Below are 22,565 nucleotides of genomic sequence, written 5' to 3' on the forward strand. Positions count from 1 at the left end.
AAGGCTTTGGAGGGAGGGAGTGCTCGGGCTGTGCACCTGTGCCCAGGGAAGCTGAACGTGGCCATCCCTCTCTCCTGCAGAAACCATCCCCGGAGCAGCCTCTGTACAGCAGCAGCCTCTGGGGCCCGGTGGTCGATGGCTGTGACTGCGTAGCTGAGGGCCTGTGGCTGCCATCACTACATGTAGGGGACTGGCTGGTCTTTGAGAACATGGGCGCCTACACCGTGGGCATGGGTTCCCTCCTCGGGGGGACCCAGACCTGCCGCATCACCTATGCCATGTCCCGGGTGGCCTGGTAAGGGGGCCCTGCTGGGAAATGGAGTGGGGGGAAGAGAAGGGCCCAGGCTGGGCAGAAGCTATGTGGGGAACCCTGAGGCTTGGGACCCTGCTCCTATGTCATCTAATGTGACGAGCAGCTCTTGGCTGCTGATTCCAAGTGAGACATGTGCCAAGTAAGGCCACCTGGCCGTGGCCTTGAATGAGAATGAACTTCCCGCGAGGAGCTCAGAGTCCTGTGAGAGACACAGAAACAGAAGGCACTCTTGATAATACAGGGCTGTGTGGAGGGGCAGGCTCTGGAGGCTTAGAACCCCTACCCCCACCCCCAAGGCCCAGATCTGATTCCCTGAGGAAGGATGAGGTCAAAGCCAGGTGGAGGAGTGGGAGCTAGGTGGTGGGAGGCAGGAGGGGCGGGAGGAGGGTTCCAGGCAGAAGGAACTGGGAGCAAATATGCCCTCAAGAAACTATATGAGGTTGGTCAGAGCTGGAGAAGAAGCAGGGCTGGATCTGGAAGGGCCTTGAAGGCCTGTGAGGAGGTTTGAGCACTGGCAAGCAGGGACTGGTTGGAAATTGGGGAACGTGGTCTGATTAGGATTTTAATTAATTAAAATTTTTTTTGGTCTTTTGTCTCTTTAGGGCCACACCTACAGTATGTGGAGGTTCCCAGGCTACGGGCTGAATCGGAGCTGTAACTGCCGGCCTACACCATAACCACAGCAATGCAGGATCCGAGCTGCATCTGCAACCTACACCACAGCTCACGGCAGCACCAGATCCTTAACCCACTGAGCGAGGCCAGGGATGGAACCTGCATCCTCATGGATACTATCCGGGTCTGTTAACCACTGAGCCACAACGGGAACTCCTGATTAAGATTTTAGAAAGACCATGCTAACTACTGAGTGGACTAAGCAGGGATGAGAGCAGATGCAGATGGAGCCGACCCGTCGGGTGGCTGATCTGTGACCCAGGAAAGACTAGCCCGCTCACTGAGCTTGCCCTCACCAGGCTAGCATAGGGATCCAGTGAGGCAAGACAGAAAGAAAGTCACATTTGGGAGTTGCCTGGTGGCTCCGTGGGTTAGGGATTCGGTGTTGTTACTGCTGTGGCATGGGTTTCAATCCCTGGCCCAGGAATTTCTGCATGCCTTGAGTGTGGCGAAAAAAAAGAACATCACATTTGTCGAACCTTTCCGTCAGGTCCTACATTAGGCATTTTACGGTTTCCTTTTATTCACACAAAATGCCATGGGGTCAGTGCCATACACAAACAGAGATCCGTGGTGAAAAGGCCCCCCTTTGGGGGCTGGGAAGATGGCTGCAGAGGACAGTAGCTTTTGTGCTGGGCCCTCAGGAGTGAGTGCCACCTGTGTCCCCAGGGACATGCTGGGTCCTTGAGGGCCCGCAGGAACAATGCTACCACACGCCAGGCCTGATGGGGCTCAGGATCAAAGTCAAGTGTCGTTTTTCCAGTCAACAAACCTCTGTTTTTCCTACGCTCTGCAGGGAGGGGTACAGGCTAGGCAGATGTAGCCATTCTGACAGCAGAGGTGTTTTGACAAGGCCCGAAAGACAATCTTAAAAAAGCAATAAGCATACAGGCTTTCTTCTCCCATCCTGGCTCATCATTAGCAAACACAGGTGGGTGAGGTGCAAGGAATCAGATACAGTCATGACTAGGAACAAAAAAATCTGATGTATTGAAATGGCCTTGTCAAAAACTTCCCTGTATCTACAGTTCCCCTTGTGGCTCAGTGGTTAATGAACCCGACAGTATCCATGAGGACATGGGTTCGATCCCTGGTCTCGCTCAGTGGTTAAGGATCCGGCGTTGCCGTGAGCTGTGGTGTAGGTCACAGACCTGGCTCGGATCCCACGTTGCTGTGACTGTGGTATAGGCCGGCAGCTGTGGCTCCAATTTGACCCCTAGCCTGGGAATCTCCATGTGCTGCAGGTGTGGCCCTAAAAAAAAAAAAGACAAAGGACAAAAAAAAAAAAAAATTCCTCATATCAAAGAGGCCTCGTTGAAATGTCCTGCTTTAGAGCCTAGCCCTGGGCTGGGTCCTGGGAGGTAAAAGAGCATCTGAGAACGTGGTGAGCCGAGGTTGCAGACACAGATGGTGGCACAGAGTGTGCAAAGGTGACGAGGGAGGGCCAGCAGGCTGGGGAGGGTGGTCAGAGCTGCTTCTCAGGAGGCTGAGGAGTTTGCCAGGCACAGGAGTGCAGGTGAGCGGACAGGAGTGTGGACTGGGCTGAGAGGGGTGAGGGCTTCAGAGTCCAGTTCGTCCAAAAAAAATTTTTTTTTTTTGGTCTTTTTAGGGCCGCACCTGCAGCATATGGATGTTCCCAGGCTAGGGGTCCAATCAGAGCTACAGCTGCCAGCCTCCACCATAGTCAGCAACGCAGGATCCGAGCCGCATCTGCCACCTACACCACAGCTCACGGCAACACTGGATCCTTAACCCACTGAGCAAGGCCAGGGATGGAACCCGAGACCTCATGGTTCCTAGTCGGATTCGTTAACCACTGAACCAAAACGGGAACTCCCATCCAAAGAATTTTAAGCGGCTCTGTCTGGCTGGAGCAGCATGTGGGGAAAAAGCTGGATGAAGAAGGACCCTGGAGGCCCAGGTTGGACTTGATCTTGAAGGTAGCAGGGAGGCAGTGAGGGGTGAAACTTAGCTTTCACAAGCTGTCTCCAAGACAGAGTTCAGGCAGAGGGTGCTTTGGCCCAGAAAGCCTCCCACCTGAAAGGGGATGGCCTGACTGGAATGGGTGCAGATACTGCCTGCTGATTTGTGGCTGAAGTGCACACGCTGGCCAAGAGGGAGGCCTTCCTGTAGGTGGGGGCTGGAATAGGTTTGAAGTATGAAAGGAGGGGAGGAGAGAAGAGGGAGGCTCTTGTGGGAAAGCAGATCTTGGCCGAAGTAAAGGACTGGTTGTTGTGCTGCCCCCACCCCTAGGCCTCCTGACACCGAAACCAGTGCCTTTTCCCTGTCCTCCCACCCAGCGTCCCCCCATCACCCCCATCAAGTGTACCATGTGCCGCCTGCTGTTGAGGGCACAAGGCAGTAGCTCAGATGACCCCTTGCGCTGCTGTCATTGAAGCAATGTCAGAGACAGAGACATGGAACCTTCGTGGTATCAGGGAGAGCACTGTGCTGTGGGACTCAGCCAAGGGTTGACAGTGCAGGCAGAGGCCCGATGTGCACACACCTGGGATGGGATGTGTGTGAGCCCAGAAGATGGCTGCTGTGGATGGCAAGCAGGTGACACTGTCGTGCGTGGTGGGAGAGGCTGGCGGGCGCCAATCTCACGGGGCCTAAGAGTAGGGGGGAAACCACTGGCAACTCACAAGCAAGGATTTGCCTTTTGGAACGATTAGCCTGGGGAGTTCCTGCTGTGGCTCAGCAATAATGAACCCGACTAGTATCCATGAGGATGCAGGTTAGGTCCTTGGCCTCTCTCAGTGGGTTAAAGATCTGGTGTTGCCACAAGCTGTGGTGTAGGTCGCAGATGTGGCTCAGATCCCACCGTTGCTGTGGCTGTGGTGTAGGCTAGCAGCTGCAGCTCTGATTCAGTCCTTAGCCTGGGAACTTCCACGTGCCACAGGTATGGCCTTAAAATAAAAAATAAAAATAAAAAAAAGAACCTGGGTCAGAATTGTCTGGAGGGGGCAAGAGCAGACCAGGAGATGGTGGTATCAGCAGGAATGGAGAGAAATGGGTACCTGTCAGGGTGTCCAGGCTGGGCTTAGCAGGGATCGACTGGGTGTGGGTGTGGATACAAGAGCTCCAGCTTGCGGCTGGAGTCTGAGTTGTTTATTAATGTGGGGATGTAGGAGAAACAGCTTGTAGGATTTCTGAGGGGGGCAGATCAGATTTTTTTAAGTCCTAAGCTTGAAGTATGAAGGATGTGGGCTTTGAAGTGAGTGTTGGGTTGAATCCCACTTCTACCACTTTCTAGGGATGTGACCTTGGGAAGGTAACTTTCCTGAGCTTCAATTTCCTCATAGTAAAATGGGGATGTAATGCCACCCTTACAGGGTTTGGGGAAGATACAGTCAGACCCTGTTAGTGAAGTTCCTGGCACAGTGATGGGTTCTTCTCCCTTACGGGGTAGACTATGGGGAGAAGGGAGCAGTGGGGAAAGAGGAGTCACCAGGCCTTCCCTGCCCCGGGTTCTAGGGCTCATGGCTCCAGGTTTTCTGGTGCAGGAGCCATCAGGAATTTCCCAGCCTGGGGGCCCATGCTGGCTGCCTCCAGGGACCCCCTCTCATTTGCAGGGAAGCCCTGCGAGGGCAGCTGCTGCCTGCAGAACAGGACGAGGACACCGAGGGCATGTGCAAGCCTCTGTCCTGTGGCTGGGAGATCACAGACACCTTGTGCATGGGCCCTGTCTTCACTCCGGCGAGCATCATGTGAGCAGGCCCCGTTCCCCTCTGGAGAACCCCAGCGGGGCTGCAGAGATGCCTCTGGGAGAGGTGGGGAAGGTGGCGAGCAGGGGCAACCTCTGGCCAGGACTCTGGTGCTCGCTCTGCTGCCCCCCACGCTCCGCCTGTAGTGTTTCTGCCCTGTAAATAGGACCAGTCTTACACTCGCTGTAGTTCAAGTATGCAACATAAACCCTGTCCCTTCCAGCTGTGTCTGCCTCCTCTGCAGCGCAAGGGGCCTGGTCAGCCAGGTGTGGGGGTGTAGTTGGGGGTTTCCCGTGGTCTCCTTCCCCCTCTTTGTAAATATGAAACAAATAAATATTTAGGTTTTTTAATACTCCAGTGGACTCCAGCAGTTCAGTTCACAAAGCAGCCTGGGTTAGGCCAGGGCCAAGATTTCCCCACCCACACCGATGACCCTGCGCCCTCCGACTCAGTCCTAACCCGGCTGCAGTGTGGGCATCTCCCACTGGTGGCCAGCTTTTCTGAACCATCTCTTTCATCTTCACAAGGCTCCATGCCTGGCGTCATGAGGAAAGGAGAGCTGTTAGGGGTTGGGGTGGCGATCAGGGCTGCCTCCCCGCAGCCCTGGAGCTGCAGCTCATGGCTGGTGAAGGGCCTCTGCGTGAACCCAACATCCAGCTTGAGGCCTGGCCCAAAGTGGGGGCAATCCATTATGTGACACTGCTTTTGGAAATTTACACCAAAAGTAAAGAGCAAAAGATAGGTATCTGGCAGATTTTGAGGAGACTCTGTACACTTCCTCTCCTTGCAGGTCAGCAAGGCAATCAGAATAATGCAGCTACCTGCTGGTTGGTTTTGCTTATTCAGGCAGTAACTGTTAGAACGTGGTTGGCCAATGTGTTGCCACATTCAGTGCCAAGCCCCGATGCCCATGTCTCCTCAGACTGGCAGTTTGCATCAGGACAAAGGTGACTTCGCAGCACTAGGGTCTCAAGCTGTGTGTGCTTGGGCTGTGTGGGCTGCTTAGCAAAGGAGTTCAAATTTTAGAGTTCCCCCAGCTGCTACTGGGTTACCTCCAGGTGATCTTAAAGTTTTGTTTTTTTTTTTGCGCAATAAAAAAAAAATTGAGATAAAATCTTCAGGCCTTAAAGTTCACCCTTTCAAGGTGTAGAATGGTGGTTTTGAGTATATTCAGAGTCTGTGCAACCATCACCACTACCTAATTCTAGAACATGGTCATCACCTCAAATATTACCCATTAGCAGTCGCTCCCCATTTCCCGACACCCACTAATCTATTTTCCGTCTCGGTGGATTTGCCTGGTGCAGACATTTCACTGTGATTGTTTTTATATCTTCACTTGAGCTTCTCACTGGGTACAGTGTGTGTGTTTCCCCACAGCACCAACCAATTCTCTGACACCAGCCAGGTGTCCTACAACACAACTCAATTCTGACACTACCTACCTGGAGACAGAATCACATCCCACAGGTTAAGGGCTCAGTCTTACAAATGTGAACAACAGAGCAAGGAGTCTGAACTTAATTCTGCAGGTAGTAGGGAGCCCTATAAGCTTCTGGAGCAGAAGCATGACAGGAGCTTTGAGAGGATAACTGAAAGCGTATTCAAAAGGGACAGAAGGAGAAAACCTGGTAGGCTGCTGGTGGCGTGCTCTTCCTTCACCCACCGGCCAGTTTAAGGCAGGTCCAGCTGGGGGCCTGATAGGAGTCCGAGGGACAAAATTTGTCATCTCTGTCCACCCCTGCTCAGGAGGGAGATGGTGGCTCTCTGGGTGTCACCCTCCCCTGGGAAACCCACTGGCCCAAGCCAATTCATTCCAGCTATAAAGGGACCACAGGGAAGGCAACAGGATGGGAGCGCCTACTCACCCTTTGCTCCATTTTATTATTATTATTATTTTTTGCTATTTCTTGGGCTGCTCCCGCGGCATATGGAGGTTCCCAGGCTAGGGGTACAATCGGAGCTGAAGCCACTGGCCTACACCAGGGCCACAGCAACGCGGGATCCGAGCCGCGTCTGCAACCTATACCACAGCTCACAGCAACGCTGGATTGTTAACCCACTAAGCAAGGGCAGGGACCGAACCCGAAACCTCATTGTTCCTAGTCGGATTCATTAACCACTGCGCCACAACGGGAACTCCCCCTTTGCTCCATTTTAAACCCTCTTCCTGGCAGTTATGGGCTGAGTAGCTAAGCCTGCGTAAATTTAACCAGCAAACTTATCTGATATAGGCTCCTAGCAGCCAGAGGGATCATTCTGAATCTGATAATCACTCCTCACTGAAAACCCTTGGGTGGATTCCCATTGTGATGCCAATAAAAGTTAAATTGCCCAAGATCTTCACACTTTCCAACCTCATCTGCCACTTTTTTCTCACCACACACCAGCCTACTGGCCTCTTTTCAGTTCCTCACGTTTACCAAGTTCTTTGCTGCTTGCAGGCCTTTGCGCTCACTGTTCCCTCTGCCTAAATAGCTCTTCTTTCAGCATCTCCTGGGTGGATCATTCCCATCTTAAAGGGCTCATGTTAAATGTCATGTTCTCAGGTTGGACTGAACACCGTGTTTAATGTGGCCCCCAACCTAGTTATAAGGAGTCCATTTTACAAAAATTAAAGGCAGTATTTAAGGCAAGAAACAGTTCGTTAAAATCATCATTGTAAATCCCTGAGAAAGTTCCCATTGTGGCTCATTGGTTAACAAACCAGACGAGTATCCATAAGGATGTGGGTTAGATCCCTGGCCTTGCTCAGTGGGTTAAGTGTCCGGTGTTGTCATGAGCTGTGGTGTAGGTCGCAGATGTGGCTTGGATCCCGAGTTGCTGTGGTTGTAGTGTAGGCCAGCAGCTACAGCTCCAATTCGACCCCCTAGCCTGGGAACCTCCATATGCTGAGAGTGTGGCCCTAAAACAGCAAAAAAAAAAAAAAAAAAAAAAAAAAAAATCCCTGAGAAAGGATTATATTGCAGGCAATACATCATTCCTCTTTGTGTTCCTCTAACATGCCAGGCACATTTCCTTATAACCATAAATAGCTCTGTGGTCTCGAACCCTCACACCTTCAGATCTTTGCTCAGATGTCAACTTCTCAGTGAAGCCTTCCTGACCACACATTTTTTTCTGTTTGTTTTTAGTCAAGCCCACAGCATGCGGAAGTTCTGGGGCCAGGGATGGAACCCAAGTCACAGCAACAACAACACGGATCCCTAACCAGCTAGGCCACCAGGAAACTCTGTGACCACACTCTTTAAAACTGTAACACTTCCACCTCCACCCCAGCATCTCATGATCCTCTCTGTAGTCTTTTCCCCCCACAGTTCATCATCTGGCATACATTTTACTTAGAATTAAGTTCTTAAAGACGGAGATAGGTTTGTTTACTGCTGTGTTCCTAGGGCCTAAAACACTGCTCTACACACAGATGTTCAATAAATAACATCAATCTTTCAAGCCTCAGGTTGGCTGTCTCCCTTTTCTCTAACTCTATGCCTAGGTATTGTTTCTCTGCGCTTTCACAGCTGAAGTGTTTACCCGTGTTAAAGAACTTGTCGATCACAATGTGTTGTGAATTTTTCTACTTGTCTTCCTGCAAACCTGTTAATTCCACAAAGAGAGGGAATGTTTTTCCTACTTCCCTGTGTCATCTCGAGCCTGGGTTTGTGCTTGGCACAAAGTGCTTCATGTCTTTTTGAATAAACAAGTCTTGGAGAATGGACGGAGGGTACCCCTGTACCTTGAGGCAAGGATATCTGGCCCCTTCCCCTCAGCTCCTGAACAGCAGCCTAGATCCCGCGAAGGGCTGACCACTGACTGGGACGGACCAGGGGCCTGCATGCTTCAGGGTTACACCAAAGAGGAGCGTGGGTCCACAAACCAGTGAACCTTAGCTAGGAGGCGGGCATATAGGATGTCTCAATAACCCTGCTCTTGATTTTGGGGTAGGACTGTCATATAAAATACAGGATGCCCAGTTAAATCTGAATTCAGAAAAATGACGGCTCCTTTTCCAGTAAACGTATGACCCATGCACTATCAGGGATATCCTTATACTAAAATACTGCTATTTACCTGAACTTCAACTTTAACTGACTGTCCTGCATTTTATTTTTATTTATTTATTTTGTCCTTTTGCCTGTTCTCGGGCCGCTCCCTCGGCATATGGAGGTTCCCAGGCTAGGGGTCGAATCAGAGCTGTAGCCACCTGCCTACACCAGAGCCACAGCAACGCGTAATCTGAGCCGCGTCTGCGACCTACACCACAGCTCAAGGCAACGCCGGATCCTTAACCCACTGAGCAAGGGCAGGGATCGAACCCGCAACCTCATGGTTCCTAGTCGGATTCGTTAACCACTGCGCCAGAACGGGAACTCCTCTGCTAACTCTGGAATCCCTACCCCGCAATTCCTTGCCTCTCTCTGGGTTGGTCTTCCCCATCTCCGGAACGGAGCTATCCCTGTGACACTTGCATCAGGGGATCCTCAGGCAGAGCAAACCACTCCCAAGGCCATCCCTCTGCTCCGAGGAGTCGTTTGGGAAGCGTGCTGGTCTCGGGAGTCGTTCTCGCTGGGTGAATATGAACGAGCCCCTGCCTCTAGGAGCTCACTTTTCTCATCTGAGCTTCCGAGCTGATGCAGCGCGGAAACCATGCACTTTAGACACCGCTTCGCGGAAGCTTGCCCGCGCCGGCAGCCGGAACTACCCGTCACACCCCCAAGTCCCGGCGGGAGCGTTTCCGGTTGCGTGAGGTCACTTCCGCGTCAGCGAGTCTCCTAGGCGTCGAGCCCTACGCTCTGGCGCCCTCTGCCTGAGCGGAGGAGGGCTGACTTTACCAAATGGCGAGAAGAGAGAGCCGAGCCCATTGGTTGAAAAACGAGCAGACGCAACACGCAGCCTCTACCAATGGAAAACCGAACCTTCGCCGGGGGCGGGCCCCCAAGGGCAAGGGGTTATCCTAGGACGCAGGCCGTGGGTAAGAGGATGTCTGGGTCCCTGGTCCGCTTGAAAGCCCCAAAGGAACAGCAGAAATGGCCTCTGCCCACCAGCTTCTTCCGCTTCCCCTTACAGAGGAGGAGAATCCCAGAGTAGACCAGAGAGCTGCAGGGGTCTTGGGAGGCTCGTCTCCAGTGTTCACCCCACTCATCTCATCCATTGCATCCCCGAGAGGAGACACCTGATGAGTTCACACAGAAAGCCGAAAATCATGGGCTTTGAATGAATTCTCGACCTGGAGGCCAAGGTGTTTTATATTTTAAAATTAGAGTATTTACTGTGTGCCATGCTCTGCCCTGGCCCTTCCCTCACATTTTTTCTCTTACTCCGCACAAGCCTGTGAAGTGGATATTGTGACACAGACTCTGACCCTCAGTGCCTGTGTTGAAATCCTGGTTCTGCCCGTTATTACCTGTGTTTCCTGGGCTCCAGTTTCTGCATCTGTGAAATGGAGTAATAGACCTACCTCATACCCTAATTCTAAGGATTAAATAAATTAATATATTTAAAGTGCGTAAAACGCAACCGATGTCTGGTCACCATAGGAACCACTTAAGTTATTTCCAATTATAAATTAGGAGACTGAGGCTTAGATATGAAGTAACTTGCCTACAATGGATAGTCACTAGTGGAGGCAGGTTGGGAACCATCTCTGCCTACTCTGGAGGAGCTTCTCAGTCATGATCACACAGCCCTCTTCTTATGGAAGCCTGTGGGGAACATAATTGCCTTTAGAGCAGCACATGTGTTTATTTAGTAGGACCATATTACCAAATGACTGCTCTCTGAGTTTTTGTTTTTTTTTTGTTGTTGTTGTGTTTGTTTTTGTTTTTGCTTTTCAGGGCTGCACCCTTGGCATATGGAGGTTTCCAGGCTAGGGGTCTAATTGGAGCTGTAGCCGCTGGCCTATGCCAGAGCCACAGCAACGCCATATCTGAGCCACATCTGCAACCTACACCACAGCTCATGGCAACGCCAGATCCTTAACCCACTGACCAAGGCCAGGGATAGAACCCGAAACCTCATGGTTCCTAGTCAGATTTGTTTCTGCTGTGCCATGATGGGAACTCCTCTCTGGGTATTTTAATAACTCCAATTAAGATGGTGAGGTTCTAGAACTTGTTCTGTACATCTTCAATGAAGACAGTGAGGCTGCAAGACCTTTCTCCTGCTAAATCTCATTTATATAAAATCAGGAAAAATAAACTTCTGAAAATGTTCAATCTGAGATCCTGTGAGGGATCCAGGTTATGACTTAGGACTTGGTGTGGTAAGTGGTGTGCTAGTGAAAAGCACAGGGTGCCAGGGGAAATCTGATTGGAGATAGACATAACTGCCTCCAGAGTTAGGATGGACTTGGCAGAAGCAGTGAATGGAAGTAGAAACCTTAATGGATGAGTAGGTATTGGCCAGGTAGAAAAGTCTGGGGAAATTGAGGGATGCATTCCTTCCAAACCAGGGAAGTGGGATAGTAGGGTGATAATTCAGAGCTCTTTCTTAGAAACTGGAGTACAGGATGAAGATGAGAATGAAGTAGCAATTGAGGCATACCAGGAAGGGTTCTGTCCTGGTATCAGCAAGTCAACAGAAGTTTCTGAGAAGGGGAGAGCAGAGCCCAGCATTGCACTTTAGGTGACTATTTTAGGAGATCAGCTTTGCACCTTATGGAGATAGTGAAGAAGTTGTGGCAGGCAGTATCTAAGATGTCCCCAGTGATCGCAAACTCCAGTATTCACTCCCTGATATGATTCTCTCGCCTTGAGTATGACCTGGGCTTATTGATTCCATTCTAATGAATGGAATTGGAAGTGATGGGTTGTCATTTCTGAGATTATATTACAAAGACTGTAGCTTCGGTCTCGAGCATCCCCTCTTTCTCTCTAGCTCACTTGCTCTTAGGCAAGACGCCTGCCATGTTGTAAGCTGCCTTATGGAGAGGACCATGTGTCCAGGAACTGATGTCCTTGTCAAATAGCCAGCGAGGAGCTGAGGACGTCTAACAGCCACACGAGTGGGCTTGGATGTGGATCCTCCTCCAGGTAAGCATTCACATGACTGTGGCCCTGGCTAACACATGATGGCCATGATGGTTGGGACCTTGAGCTAGAGGCACCCAGCTAAGCCACATCCAGATTCCTGACCCACAGAAACCGTGAGACAATAAATTTTTGTGGGTTTAAGTTTTAACAAAAATTGAAGATACTGTTAATGCATCAGCAGATAACTGGATAATAGAGAGACATTAGAAGCAAAGAAAAAAAGCAGGATGACTTGGAAGGGACACTTGTTCTAGGCCAAGGAATTGATGATGAGAATCTGGATTGAAGCAGGTTAGAGGGGGTGAGGAGCAGAGGACAGATTTGAGATACGTCTGGGGAAAAAAAGGGAAGATATTTGGCAATGGAGTTAGATGTGGGAATGAGGGAGAAGGCAGAGGAGAGAACAACACCACTGTTTGGTAGCATGGGGGATGGTATTAGCTAGAGTTGCCAGCGTGCGGGCCACTGGGGATGAGTTTAAAAAGTAGCTCCTTGAGATTTCTGGCAACAACAAGATAGATCAACAAGCAGACTCTAGGTTGGATACAGTCCAGTCACTGTGGTCTGGGGGTGTGGGATATTGCAGAAAAATAGGATTAAGGCTGTAAAAACTGGAAGGAACTCTCTTCACTGAGCTAAACTTACTTGTCAAAGTGTGTCCCCTTCATTTGGTCATTCATTCAGCAACTATGTATTAAGTGCCTTCTTTGTGCCAGGCACTGACCCAGGCACTGGGGATATAAAAGTGAGCACAAAAGTCCCTGCCTTCATGGCACTCATATCTTTGTTGCAGAAAGAGAAACAATACATTTTTAAAGTTTCTGGTTGTTGCTCTCTCCAGCCTTGTCTCTGTCTTAATCTTTGATGATTTCAGTATACACAGATGATCCTGACCCACAGAAACCGTGAGACAATAAATGTTTGTGTTTTAACAAAAATTGAAGATACTGTTAATGCATCAGCATTGTTCTCTTGGTTACTTGCTTCAAAGATCTTGTCCTCTCTCCACCTCAGGCCCTCCATGGTCATACCCTGGACCTTGCCATGAATCTAATACCTATCATGTCTTTCTAGTTATTTCCCCCTCCTCTTCTGACCACATCAATCCTTTAATGCCAGGAACTGAAATCTCTTAGTCCTTCATTTTGCATTATCTCTCTCCCTGTTACTGTCCTTTCCTCCAGTTGTATCAGTCAGGATAGGCTAGGTGGTACTACAGTAACAAACAATCCCAGTGTTTCAGGCTTATACTTAAGGCTTACATTTTAAGCTTCAAAACAACAAAGAAAGATCAATTTCTTGCTTGCACAATTTGAACACTGTGGCTTGACAGGGGACTCTGCTTTTTGTAGCCCCAGCTGAGGGAAAAGCCACCATCTCATTATTGTTGGTCACTGAGCCAGAGTGAAAAGAGAACTCTGGAGGGTCTTGTTGGCAATTAAATGTTCCATCAAGGATCCGCTATCTAATTAGCCAGAGCTAATCACATGGCCAAAACCAGCCACCACCAGACGGGAAAGGGTGTTTCTACCAAAGGCCCAGAAGCAAGTGGTGGGGTTGGAGAACTGAACTATTTATGAATAACATGATTAAGATTCCCATGCCAGCTTAAATTCCATGGTCAAAGAGAAGAATGTAAAACATCTTATTAGCAATTTAAAAATATTGACTGCATACTGAAATGATAATATGTGTCTATACTGGGTGAAATGAAACATATTATTGAAATTATTATCACTAATTTCTTTTTACTTTTTAAAATGTGGCTACTGGAAAATGTAGAATTATGTATGTGGCTCATATTATGCATATACTGGACCATGCTGACTGAATCTATACACACCACCAGCTTCATCTCTCTTCACTCTGTTAATTTTAGTTGAAGTTTTTTTCATTAAAAGTATCAGAAACTGACATTGAAAGGAAACCAAAACTACAGGTTTGGGAATTGACTGTGAGGGTCTTTAGAATCAAAGGCATTGTTGATTAACAGGTCTGGGAAGGAGCAGGGCAGCTCTAGGGGCCTCAGCAGCAGAGGTTCACAGATGTTAATGTAACTTAGCTCCATTTCTGGGTCTTATATTCCACATTTCAAATTCCTAGGAGGAGAGAATCTGATTAGATCAGTTTAAATCAGGTGTGTCTACCCCAACCAGTCCGCCGTGACCAAGGGAAGAAGGACTTACTGTGAGCTGCCTACTGCAGTTCTCAACCATCCAGCCACTATATTCCTAAAAGTCAGCCTAAGCCCTCTAATCTCTAGGAGTCAGCAAAAAAAAAAATTTTTTTTGGTCTTTTTGGGGTCATACGCTTGGCACATGGAGGCTCCCAGGGTAGGAGTCGAATCGGAGCTGTAGCTGCCGGCCTACACCACAACCATAGCAATGCCATATCCGAGCTGCGTCTGCGACCTACACCACAGCTCACGGCAACGCTGGATCCTTAACCCACTGAGTGAGGCCAGGGATCGAACCCAAGTCCCCACAGATACTAGTGGGGCTCATCAGCCATTGAACCACGATGGGAACTCTAGATAGTAAATGTTTTATGCTTTGTGAGCCACAGCTTCTCTTCCAAACTATTCCACTCTGCTGTGTAGATCAAATGAGTTGGAGACAATATGTAAGTGACTGGACTTGACTATGTCTCAGTAAAAACTTATAAAAGCAGGAAGTGGGCCATAGTTTGCCAAACCCTACACTGTGCTTTCTGGCCCCTCTGCCTGTATTGTCCTTTCCCACCTTCCTTCCAGCAAGTGCCTAGTCATCCTTCTGGTCTCAGTTTAGATGGCACTTCTAAGAAGCTTTCCTTATCTCTTCTTCCCTGGCTGGTTAATGGTCTCTTACGAATTTATTTATTTAAATCTTAAGGGCTGCACCTGAGGCATATGGAAGTTCCCAGGCTAGGGGTTGAATCAGAGCTGCAGCTACTGGCCTACACCACAGCTACAGCAATGTGGGATCTGAGCCACATCTGTGACCTACACCACAGCTTGCGGCAATGCTGGATCCTTAACCCACTGAGCAGGGCCAGGGATTGAACCTGCAACTTCATGGATACTGGTTAGGTTTGTTACTGCTGAGCCACAATGGGAATTCCAGTGGTCTCTTTTTTATGCTCCCCCAGGCTCCTATACCCCATCCAAGTGATTCTCAAATTCTGCTGTCATTGTTCTGTTCTGGCTGCTAGATTACTAGTCCAGGTCTCATTTGTTGTAATAAACCCAATGCCTGGCATGCCCAGCACAAGGTACACACCTGAGTATCGTTGGATAAGTGAGAGGAGCCATGAACCTTTGGCGGCATCCAGTGGGAGCAGACGTCCTGTGATCTTGGGTCAGTGGTGAGAATTCTGGGTTTTTGTTTTAGCTGCAAGAGACCCATTTCCTCACTTTGTTGCCCCTCTGAATCCCAGGGCTCAGGCAGTAGAAAAGGGGGAGGGAGGCTGCAGGCTGGGCAGGGCTCTAGGGACCTGGCAGTTTCCATACCATCCAAGCCTTGCCTGTCAGAGGCCTTGGGGCTATGTTCTTCCTAAGAGCCATACAATAAACTGAAACTCCCTGACCTCAGGGAAGCACTGGTGATGCGAGTGTTTTCGGATAAGAGAAGTGGAAAGTTCTAAGGCCCGCAAGCCTTGGATAATATGATAAACGACACCCCAACTGGGATGAAAGCAGGAGTGCTGTCATCCCGTCCCTGGAGGAGGACCTCCTGCTCTTTGGTAAGGTTCCCTATGGGGCCCCCCTAGGGGCATCACAGGGAGGTAGGGGGGTGGCATGTGGCCAAGGGCAGCCTTTGTCTCATAGTCATCTAAGGCCACAGTTACAGGGCCTGTGCAATGGGCTGCCTTGACTTGAGTGGTTAGTGAGTAAGACCCAGCAGAATCTGCACAGGGGCATAGGAGACTCTGAGGCCACACACGTGGTTGTGACCTCTGCAAGGCTTTGTCCAGCTCAGAACATCATCATCCGTTGTTGCCTCTGGAGAGTAAGGAGAGTTTCTCCTCCTAAGGGTCCCATGTGCCACCTTTGGGCAATAAAGATGCAATAGGGCTTTTCCCAAGGAGACAAAGAATAAAGCAGAAATGGAACCTTGCTGTCCTTAGTGTCCTTGAGCCGCTTACCTGGGCACGGACGGTGGGCTGGAGTGGCTGACCCGAGACCACCGACGGCATGTCTTCCATAAGATGCAGCTGATGACCAGCAGAGAGGACGAGGAGAGCAGGGTTGGGATGACGATCACCGCAGCCTGCAGGCCACCCACGTCTGGCCAAAGGGACAGAGACATCAAGGCATGGGTAGTGGACTTCTCCCCAGGGGTAGGCTGTGTCCCTGCCCTCAGTAGCTGTGGCCCACACAGTATTGGGGTTCCAGGTCTGGAGAAGGCATGGTTCAGGGCAAGAACGTGCTTGAAGGCAAAGATTGAACAACCTTGGATGAGGAGCCAATAGTTATTTTCCTCCAGTGTTTGGCACTTAGAAGGTGCTTGTGGACTTAAAGGGAGAGAAACAATGCTGGTAACACCTGATGCTTCATATACCCTGTCTTATCCAACGAGACCAGATGCCTCTGCTATTCCCACTCACCAGATAGAGAGGCTGAGATACAGGGGCTGGTTTGCCTGAGGTTAAAAAGGTAATAAGGGGCAAAGGGAGGATTTGAACCCAGATCTCCTTGCTGCCAGGCCTTCATGCTATCCACATGCTTCCCAATAAGCATGTCTTGAACAATTGCAATGGGCCGGGGATGTGGCCCAGCTCAGTAAAACAACACCCGGCATATGCTAGTCCCTCAGGAAAGTCTAGCTCTCCTTAGGTATTACGATGGGTTTGACTCCCTTGGTCCTCACAGCAACTCTGCAAGGGTAGCTGTTATTATCACTGTTTTTCAGATGGGAAAACTGAGGCTAGCCAGGTGTGGTGTCTTGCCCAAGATCACCCAGCTGGTACGTGGCAGGGCCAAGATTTGAACCCAGGCTGACTACCCTTTGCTCGTGTCAGCTAAGATGCTTAGGTAGCAGAGGGATCCCCTAGTCCTGCCTCAGTTTATTCAGCTGAAGAATGAGAAGGTGTCCTTGGGAAAGGAGTTAACAGAGGGACCTTTAAAGGGCTGTCCTATGGAGAGGAGGCCTTGGAGAGGGGGGCCAGGAGGACAGAGCTGGGGCCAGTGGGGATAGGAGGGGACCCATGTGAGGAGGGACCTCCATGACTGGAGGAGCTAGTGAGCATCCTGCCTCTGGGCAGGTTTACCCAGGGATGCTGTGGTGTGGGAAACTGCAAGCTTCAAATTCTCAGGGTTCTGCTGGTGCCAGGACCAATGAGGGGGCTCTGAGTTTTGTTCTACAGAACTGCCAGCTTTCTGTGCCTGTCCTTTCTGGGGCTCTTGACATAGGGGAAGAAGGCTAAGTAACCCAGCTCTAGACATTTCTCAGGAGAACTGTCATTTCTCCCATTTTTCGCCTCTTCTTCTTCTTCTTCTTCTTCTTTTTTTTTTGTCTTTTTAGGGCCACACTGTGGCATATGGAGGTTCCCAAGCTAGGAGTTAAATCAGGGCTGCAGCTGCTGGTCTATGCCACAGCCACAGCAACGTGAGGTCCCAGTGTAGGTTGCGACCTACACTGCAGCTCAGGGCAACACCAGATCCTTAACCCACCAAGTGAGGCCAGGGATCGAACCCACGTCCTCATGGATACTAGTCGGGTTCGTTACTGCTGAGCCACAATGGGAACTCCCTATCTTTCACTTCTTCCTTTACCACCCCTCCCCCTTCAGCCTTACCATCTTTCAGCCTTCTCTCTGGACTCCCTGCCTCCAGCTGTGCCCCACCCCATGCAAATATGACCATCTTCCTTCCCCGCTTAATTCCTTGTCATGGCCCCCATTGCCCTCAGATGGCTCACAGGATGGCATGACCCAGTCCAGCCTTCCTCTCCAGCCTCACTGCTCTGCCCTTCTGCCTTACATTCAACCCCTAGCTGCATGACCTCATTTCCAGCCTCCTCTCCCTAGCTCATGCTATTCCCTCTTCTTGGAATACATTGCTCAAGTCTCACTCATGCTGCAGGCCTCAGCTTCCATGGTACCTCCTCCAGCAGGCCCCTCCACTCCAAATTCCTGGGGTTCCCCTCCTGTCCCAGCCCAGCCCGCAGCACATGTGCTGTGTCTGCCTATTAGCTCCTTGATAGACACCTGGGATGCACCCGTCCTTGCATAGCTCAGCGCCAGCACCAGCACGTAGCAGGCACTTGATAGGGATTTGGCAGGCACTTGATAGGGATTTGTCAGGTGAGCCGAATGGGAGAGCGAGGGAGTAGAGAGCACAGTGGGGCGTCTAGGAGGAGAGTAGGGAATGGGCTTCTCTGACCCGCCCATCCCCACCCATAGGCAGTGTCACCTTTTCTCCTTCGGGACCTGCCCAAAGTCAATACTTCTCTGGATGGAGCTGGGGAGGTGCCAGTTGGCCGGGGTGGGGGGGGACCCAGGCTGGGCTGAACAAACACAGCCTCCCCACCTGACTTCCCTACCCTCATTCAGTTCTGGGCTGTTTCTAACTCACCAGCTTCCCTCTTTGAAAACTAGCAGGTGCTGGGCAGGAGGTGAGGATGGGCTGGGAGGCACAAAGCCTGGATTTATCTCACTTTGGGTGACCTTGAGGAATTCATCTTCCCTCTCTGGCCTCAGTTTCCTCAGCTGTAGCATTGATTCCCTGCCCACATCACAGTGGTGTGGAGGTAGGAGGACAAGTAAGGGAGTGTCACACGTTTGGGAGTCACACAACCCTGGGTTCAAATCTAAGCATTACCACTTAATTGGAAAATCATCTTAACTCTCTGGACTTAGTGTTCTCATCTGTAAAATGGGCATAAATGCAATACCTCCTCTCAGGATTGTTGTGAGGATTAAAGGAGATGACAGCGAAAAATCCACCTCATCTTAAAGGTCCCTCAAACAAGGCCTGGGCACAATTAGGTTCAACAAATCATAGGGTATGCAGGGGCTTGGAGAGGAAAGAGTGCATGGGTTCAGATTGGATTACAGAATTCCTGAGCTGAGACAGTGCCTTAGGAACCACATGTTATGTTGATGAGAAGACTGAAGATAACACCCCCCTGCCCCCCTCCCAGCCCCCACCAGCAAGGGGAAAAGGGTCTTATCCAAGATCACACTTAGTTCTACGCTCTCTGGCTGGTAACTTCCTGGGACAGATCATGGGCTTGGGCTGGGAAATGGAGTATTTGCTTTGGGAACTAGAAAGCTTTCAAGTGGCTCAGCTTCCTGCCCCAGCCCCTCCCTGACGACTTGCTCCTGTTCCTCCTCCAGTCTGGAGAGTATCAGGGAAACTGACTGAAGTACAAGGGCAAGTGGAACTCCTCCCTTTACCCCCCGACCTGATTCCAGAGGCCTTTCTCCACCTCAAGGTCAGGATCACTTAAATCCCCACCCCCAGGATCAGAAGAGCCCAAAGTCCAGGAAGGCAGCAGAGGAAAGGGGCAGGTGTCTACTTACTGCATTGGGGGGCAGCAGTGGAGAAGTTACAGGAGGGATCTGAGCCCATCAATGGGGTGTTGGGGCCTCCACTCAGGAGGGGTGGCGGTGCAGGTGCTCAAGGGCTTCCTAGGCCTTCGTTTCCTGAAAGTGGGGGGTAGGCCAAGGTTACATCCTGGAGCAACAGGTTCTGGCCAACTGTTGTAGCAGGCTCTCTGCTCAGAAGAGGTCAGGAAAAGCAGGCCTCTAGGGGACCCCTCAAGGTCAAACAATCTCATCGTATTAAACAGATGCTGTAGAAGACTATTTAACAACAAGGAAAAATGCACACAATCTGTTACCAAGTGGAGAAAAAAAATAGGCTATGGAACAAAAGGAGAGTGTATTCTCATTTTTGTAAATAAACACATATACTCATGGAAAAAAAAAAACCCCGTAAACCTTATCCTCAAATTGCTAGCAGTGGGAGTTCCTATCATGGCTCAGCGGAAATGAACCCAACTAGTATCCATGAGGATGAGGGCTTGATTCCTGGCCCTGATCAGTGGGTTAAGGATCTGGCATTGCCATTAGCTATGGTGTAGGTCACAGACAAACATGGCTCCAATCTAGTGTTGCTGTGGCTATGGTATAGCCGGTGGCTATAGTTCTGATTCGATGCCTAGCCTGGAGACTTCCGTATGCTTTGGGTGCGGCCCTAAAAAGACAGAAAAAAAAAGTGCTAGCAGTGGTTATCTCCAAATAATGGTTGATGGGTAATTTTTCTCTGAGTGTCTTGACTGTATTTTCCAAATTTTCTGCAATGAACATGTTATAAGAAAAAAAAATTACTTAGGAAAGCGACGCATTTTAAGTGAGCAAGCCTTTTGACCAACAAATTCCACTTTAGAAATTTACAGAACTCATAGGAAAGGAAGAATGAACCTATTTTTGTAAGAAAAAAAAAATCTAGTTTTGCTCGTGCATAAGCAGGAATGCCTGGAAGGATCTTCACCAAACTGTTAACAGCTGTTTACTCCTGGGAGCGGGGTGAGAGGACTTTCTGCTTTATGAACTTAGGTTTATTTGAATGTTTTCTGCAGAGAGCAGAAGTTATTTTGTAATTGGAAAAAAAACAGACAAACAAACAATGTTCCTTGTCTTGCTCACTCTTGCTGGTTCTCTCTGTGCAGAATCTGGCTGGGGGTGGTCAGGGGACTCACCCTGAGCATCTTTAGGGAGGAGCCATCCTCCTTCTCTAAGATTCCACCCAACTTGGACATGAAGTGCTTTCTTGATTCCAGCTTGGACACTCACCAGTTCTAGCCAGCAAACATTCTCTGAGACCCTCTCTGCCCCCAGTGGGCAGAACCATGGGACACGAGTCCTGCTTCAAGATGCTCATGGTCTAGTGGCGATGGAAGACCCAAAGTGCCACAAGCCCAGAACACTGCGTTCTGCTGGACCTGAACACCTAGGACAGCTTCACCTTGAATGGGACTTGAAGGATGAGTAAGATCTCAACAGGAAGATAAAGGAAGGCAAGGGAATTCTAGGAGGCGGACAAGTATTACAAAAGCTTGTGTTAAGGGCCAAATTATGCTTAACACTGTCCATTTGGGATCCTAATATTCTGAGTGCTCTGATTCTAGCATTATATGCATACTCTTTTTCTCCTCCACTGGGAGACCCTGAAAACAGAAAGGCAATGTTGTGTCACCATGAGCCTCTTCGGTATTGGTGAGGGGGAGTGAGGGCTGAGGGCTGGACCAAGAGCAGGGCTTGGATCAGTGCATAGGAGCCACGATCATTTCTGGCCAGGTCTGTGCCCATTCAGTAACAGCTGCTGTAGTGCTGCCCAGATGGAATCATAAGAAGTCTCCTCTGCCTTCCCATCCTCATTATTATCTTTCTTCCACTTGTTGGTGTGGTGCTAAAATCCCACCATAGCTACTTTTTTCTTTCCTTTTTTTTTTTTTTTTTTTTTAGGGTTGTACCCACAGCATATGGAGGTTCCCAGGCTAGGAGAACCAATCAGAGCTATAGCTGCCAGCCTACACCACAGCCACAGCAACGGGGGATCCGAACCGCATCTGCGAGCTACACCACAGTTCACGGCAACACCGGATCCTTAACCCACTGAGCGAGGCCAGGAATTGAACCTGCATCCTCATGGTTCCTAGTCGGAGTTGCTTCCACAGCGCCACCGTGGGAACTCCCCACCACAGCTACTCTTTAAGAGAGGTTTCTATGTTCATGGATTTTGGGGGGAGGCACTGCAAACCATAAGTTAGTGAGGAATGCAGAACGCTAAGTTTTGATGGAGGAATGAAAGGCGTGGAGGAGGACTTTCCACAAGTGTGACTGAGGGAGACCCCTGAAAGAAGAGGGAGGGAAGAGTTCCCACTGTGGTGCAGTGGGTTAAGAACCTGACTGCAGCGACTCAGGTCGCTGCAGAGATGCAGGTTTGATCACCAGCCCGGCGCAGTGAGTTAAAGGATCCAGTGTTGCTGCAGCTATGGTGTAGGTTGCAGCTGGGGCTTGGATTCAGTCCCTGGCCTGGGAACTTCCAAATGCTGTGGGTGCAGCTGATTAAAAAAGAAAAGAAGAAGAGGGAGGGTGAAGGGAGTGGGCACTGTTGGGCAGATTTCATGAAGCTGCCTCAAGCTAGAACCTTAGCACCTGTGGTTGCCCCATAGCCCAGGGCCACCCATCTCTCTTGCTGAACCAATGAGGGGTGGACACCCACAGGTGACAATGCAGAAAGCTGTCCAGGGTCACTGGACTCACTCCAGATTTAGCAGGTTTGCTCAGATCTCGATGCGCAGTCCACACCTATGAGACAGACACACCTCCATCTGGTGTCTGCTTCACCTGGGACCTCCTGGGGACCTTATCTGCTTCTCCCTTCTCCCAGTGGCAGGAGAAGAGCTGCTGCCCCCAGGACCCCATTCCTGGTTTGTAGATCTGGCAGCTTGGTCATGGAAGGTCTGGGGTTTGCAGCAAGTAGAGGAAGCAAGCCCAGTGGCTCAGCCTACAGGGAGTGAGAGGGCAAAGCCTCTTATCTGGGAAAAAAAATTCCAAATCCTCAAACCACCTGTGGTACCAGGGCTGACTCTAGTGCCATGGGATCAGAGGACCCCTTGGGCCATTGCTCTCAATGCCCTTGCTTACCTCTGTCTCCCTGTGGCTCCAGCAGCTGCCCAGGTGGCTTTGTCCTTGCTGTGGCTGGTGCTGGCTCTGACTCTGTTGCCAGTAAGGGAGGTAGCAGGTGTGGGCAGGCACCAATTGACTCTGCCCTGGAGGAGGGGCCATTGGGGTCCCAGCCAATTCTCTGTTCTCTTTGGGGAGAGGATGGAGAAAGGTACAGAGCTCTCGGTG

The 22,565-nt window shown here is 50.1% G+C and overlaps 1 protein-coding gene and 1 long non-coding RNA gene across 16 annotated transcripts in view; one reads left to right on the forward strand and one right to left on the reverse strand.

The window, feature by feature from the left end:
- The window catches only part of AZIN2 (antizyme inhibitor 2), a 159,412-nt gene that overhangs the window by 34,419 nt on the left and 102,428 nt on the right, over window positions 1–22,565 (forward strand). For 3 of the 15 annotated variants that reach the window (XR_014804759.1, XR_014804758.1, XR_014804757.1), the window contains exon 10: window positions 11,569–11,723. Coding sequence is in view for 11 of the 15 variants with exons in the window: in XM_084958015.1 (XP_084814141.1) it covers window positions 81–295; window positions 4,564–4,698; window positions 7,830–7,905 (426 nt within the window). In the remaining 4 variants the exon portion in view is untranslated. 15 annotated transcript variants of the gene reach the window in all.
- On the reverse strand, window positions 10,475–22,448 carry LOC106510647 (uncharacterized). Its single transcript, XR_001309294.3, has 5 exons — window positions 22,359–22,448; window positions 19,227–19,349; window positions 15,846–15,987; window positions 14,981–15,091; window positions 10,475–13,822 (listed from the first exon to the last, which is right to left on the reverse strand). It is a non-coding gene; the product is annotated as an uncharacterized LOC106510647 (long non-coding RNA).

This window comes from Sus scrofa, chromosome 6, assembly GCF_054392235.1.
Source record: "Sus scrofa isolate SSC_HxYL_T2T_F1_AM1 chromosome 6, Sscrofa_HxYL_maternal_Yorkshire_Landrace_v2.0, whole genome shotgun sequence".
Taxonomy (NCBI): Eukaryota; Metazoa; Chordata; class Mammalia; order Artiodactyla; family Suidae; genus Sus; species Sus scrofa.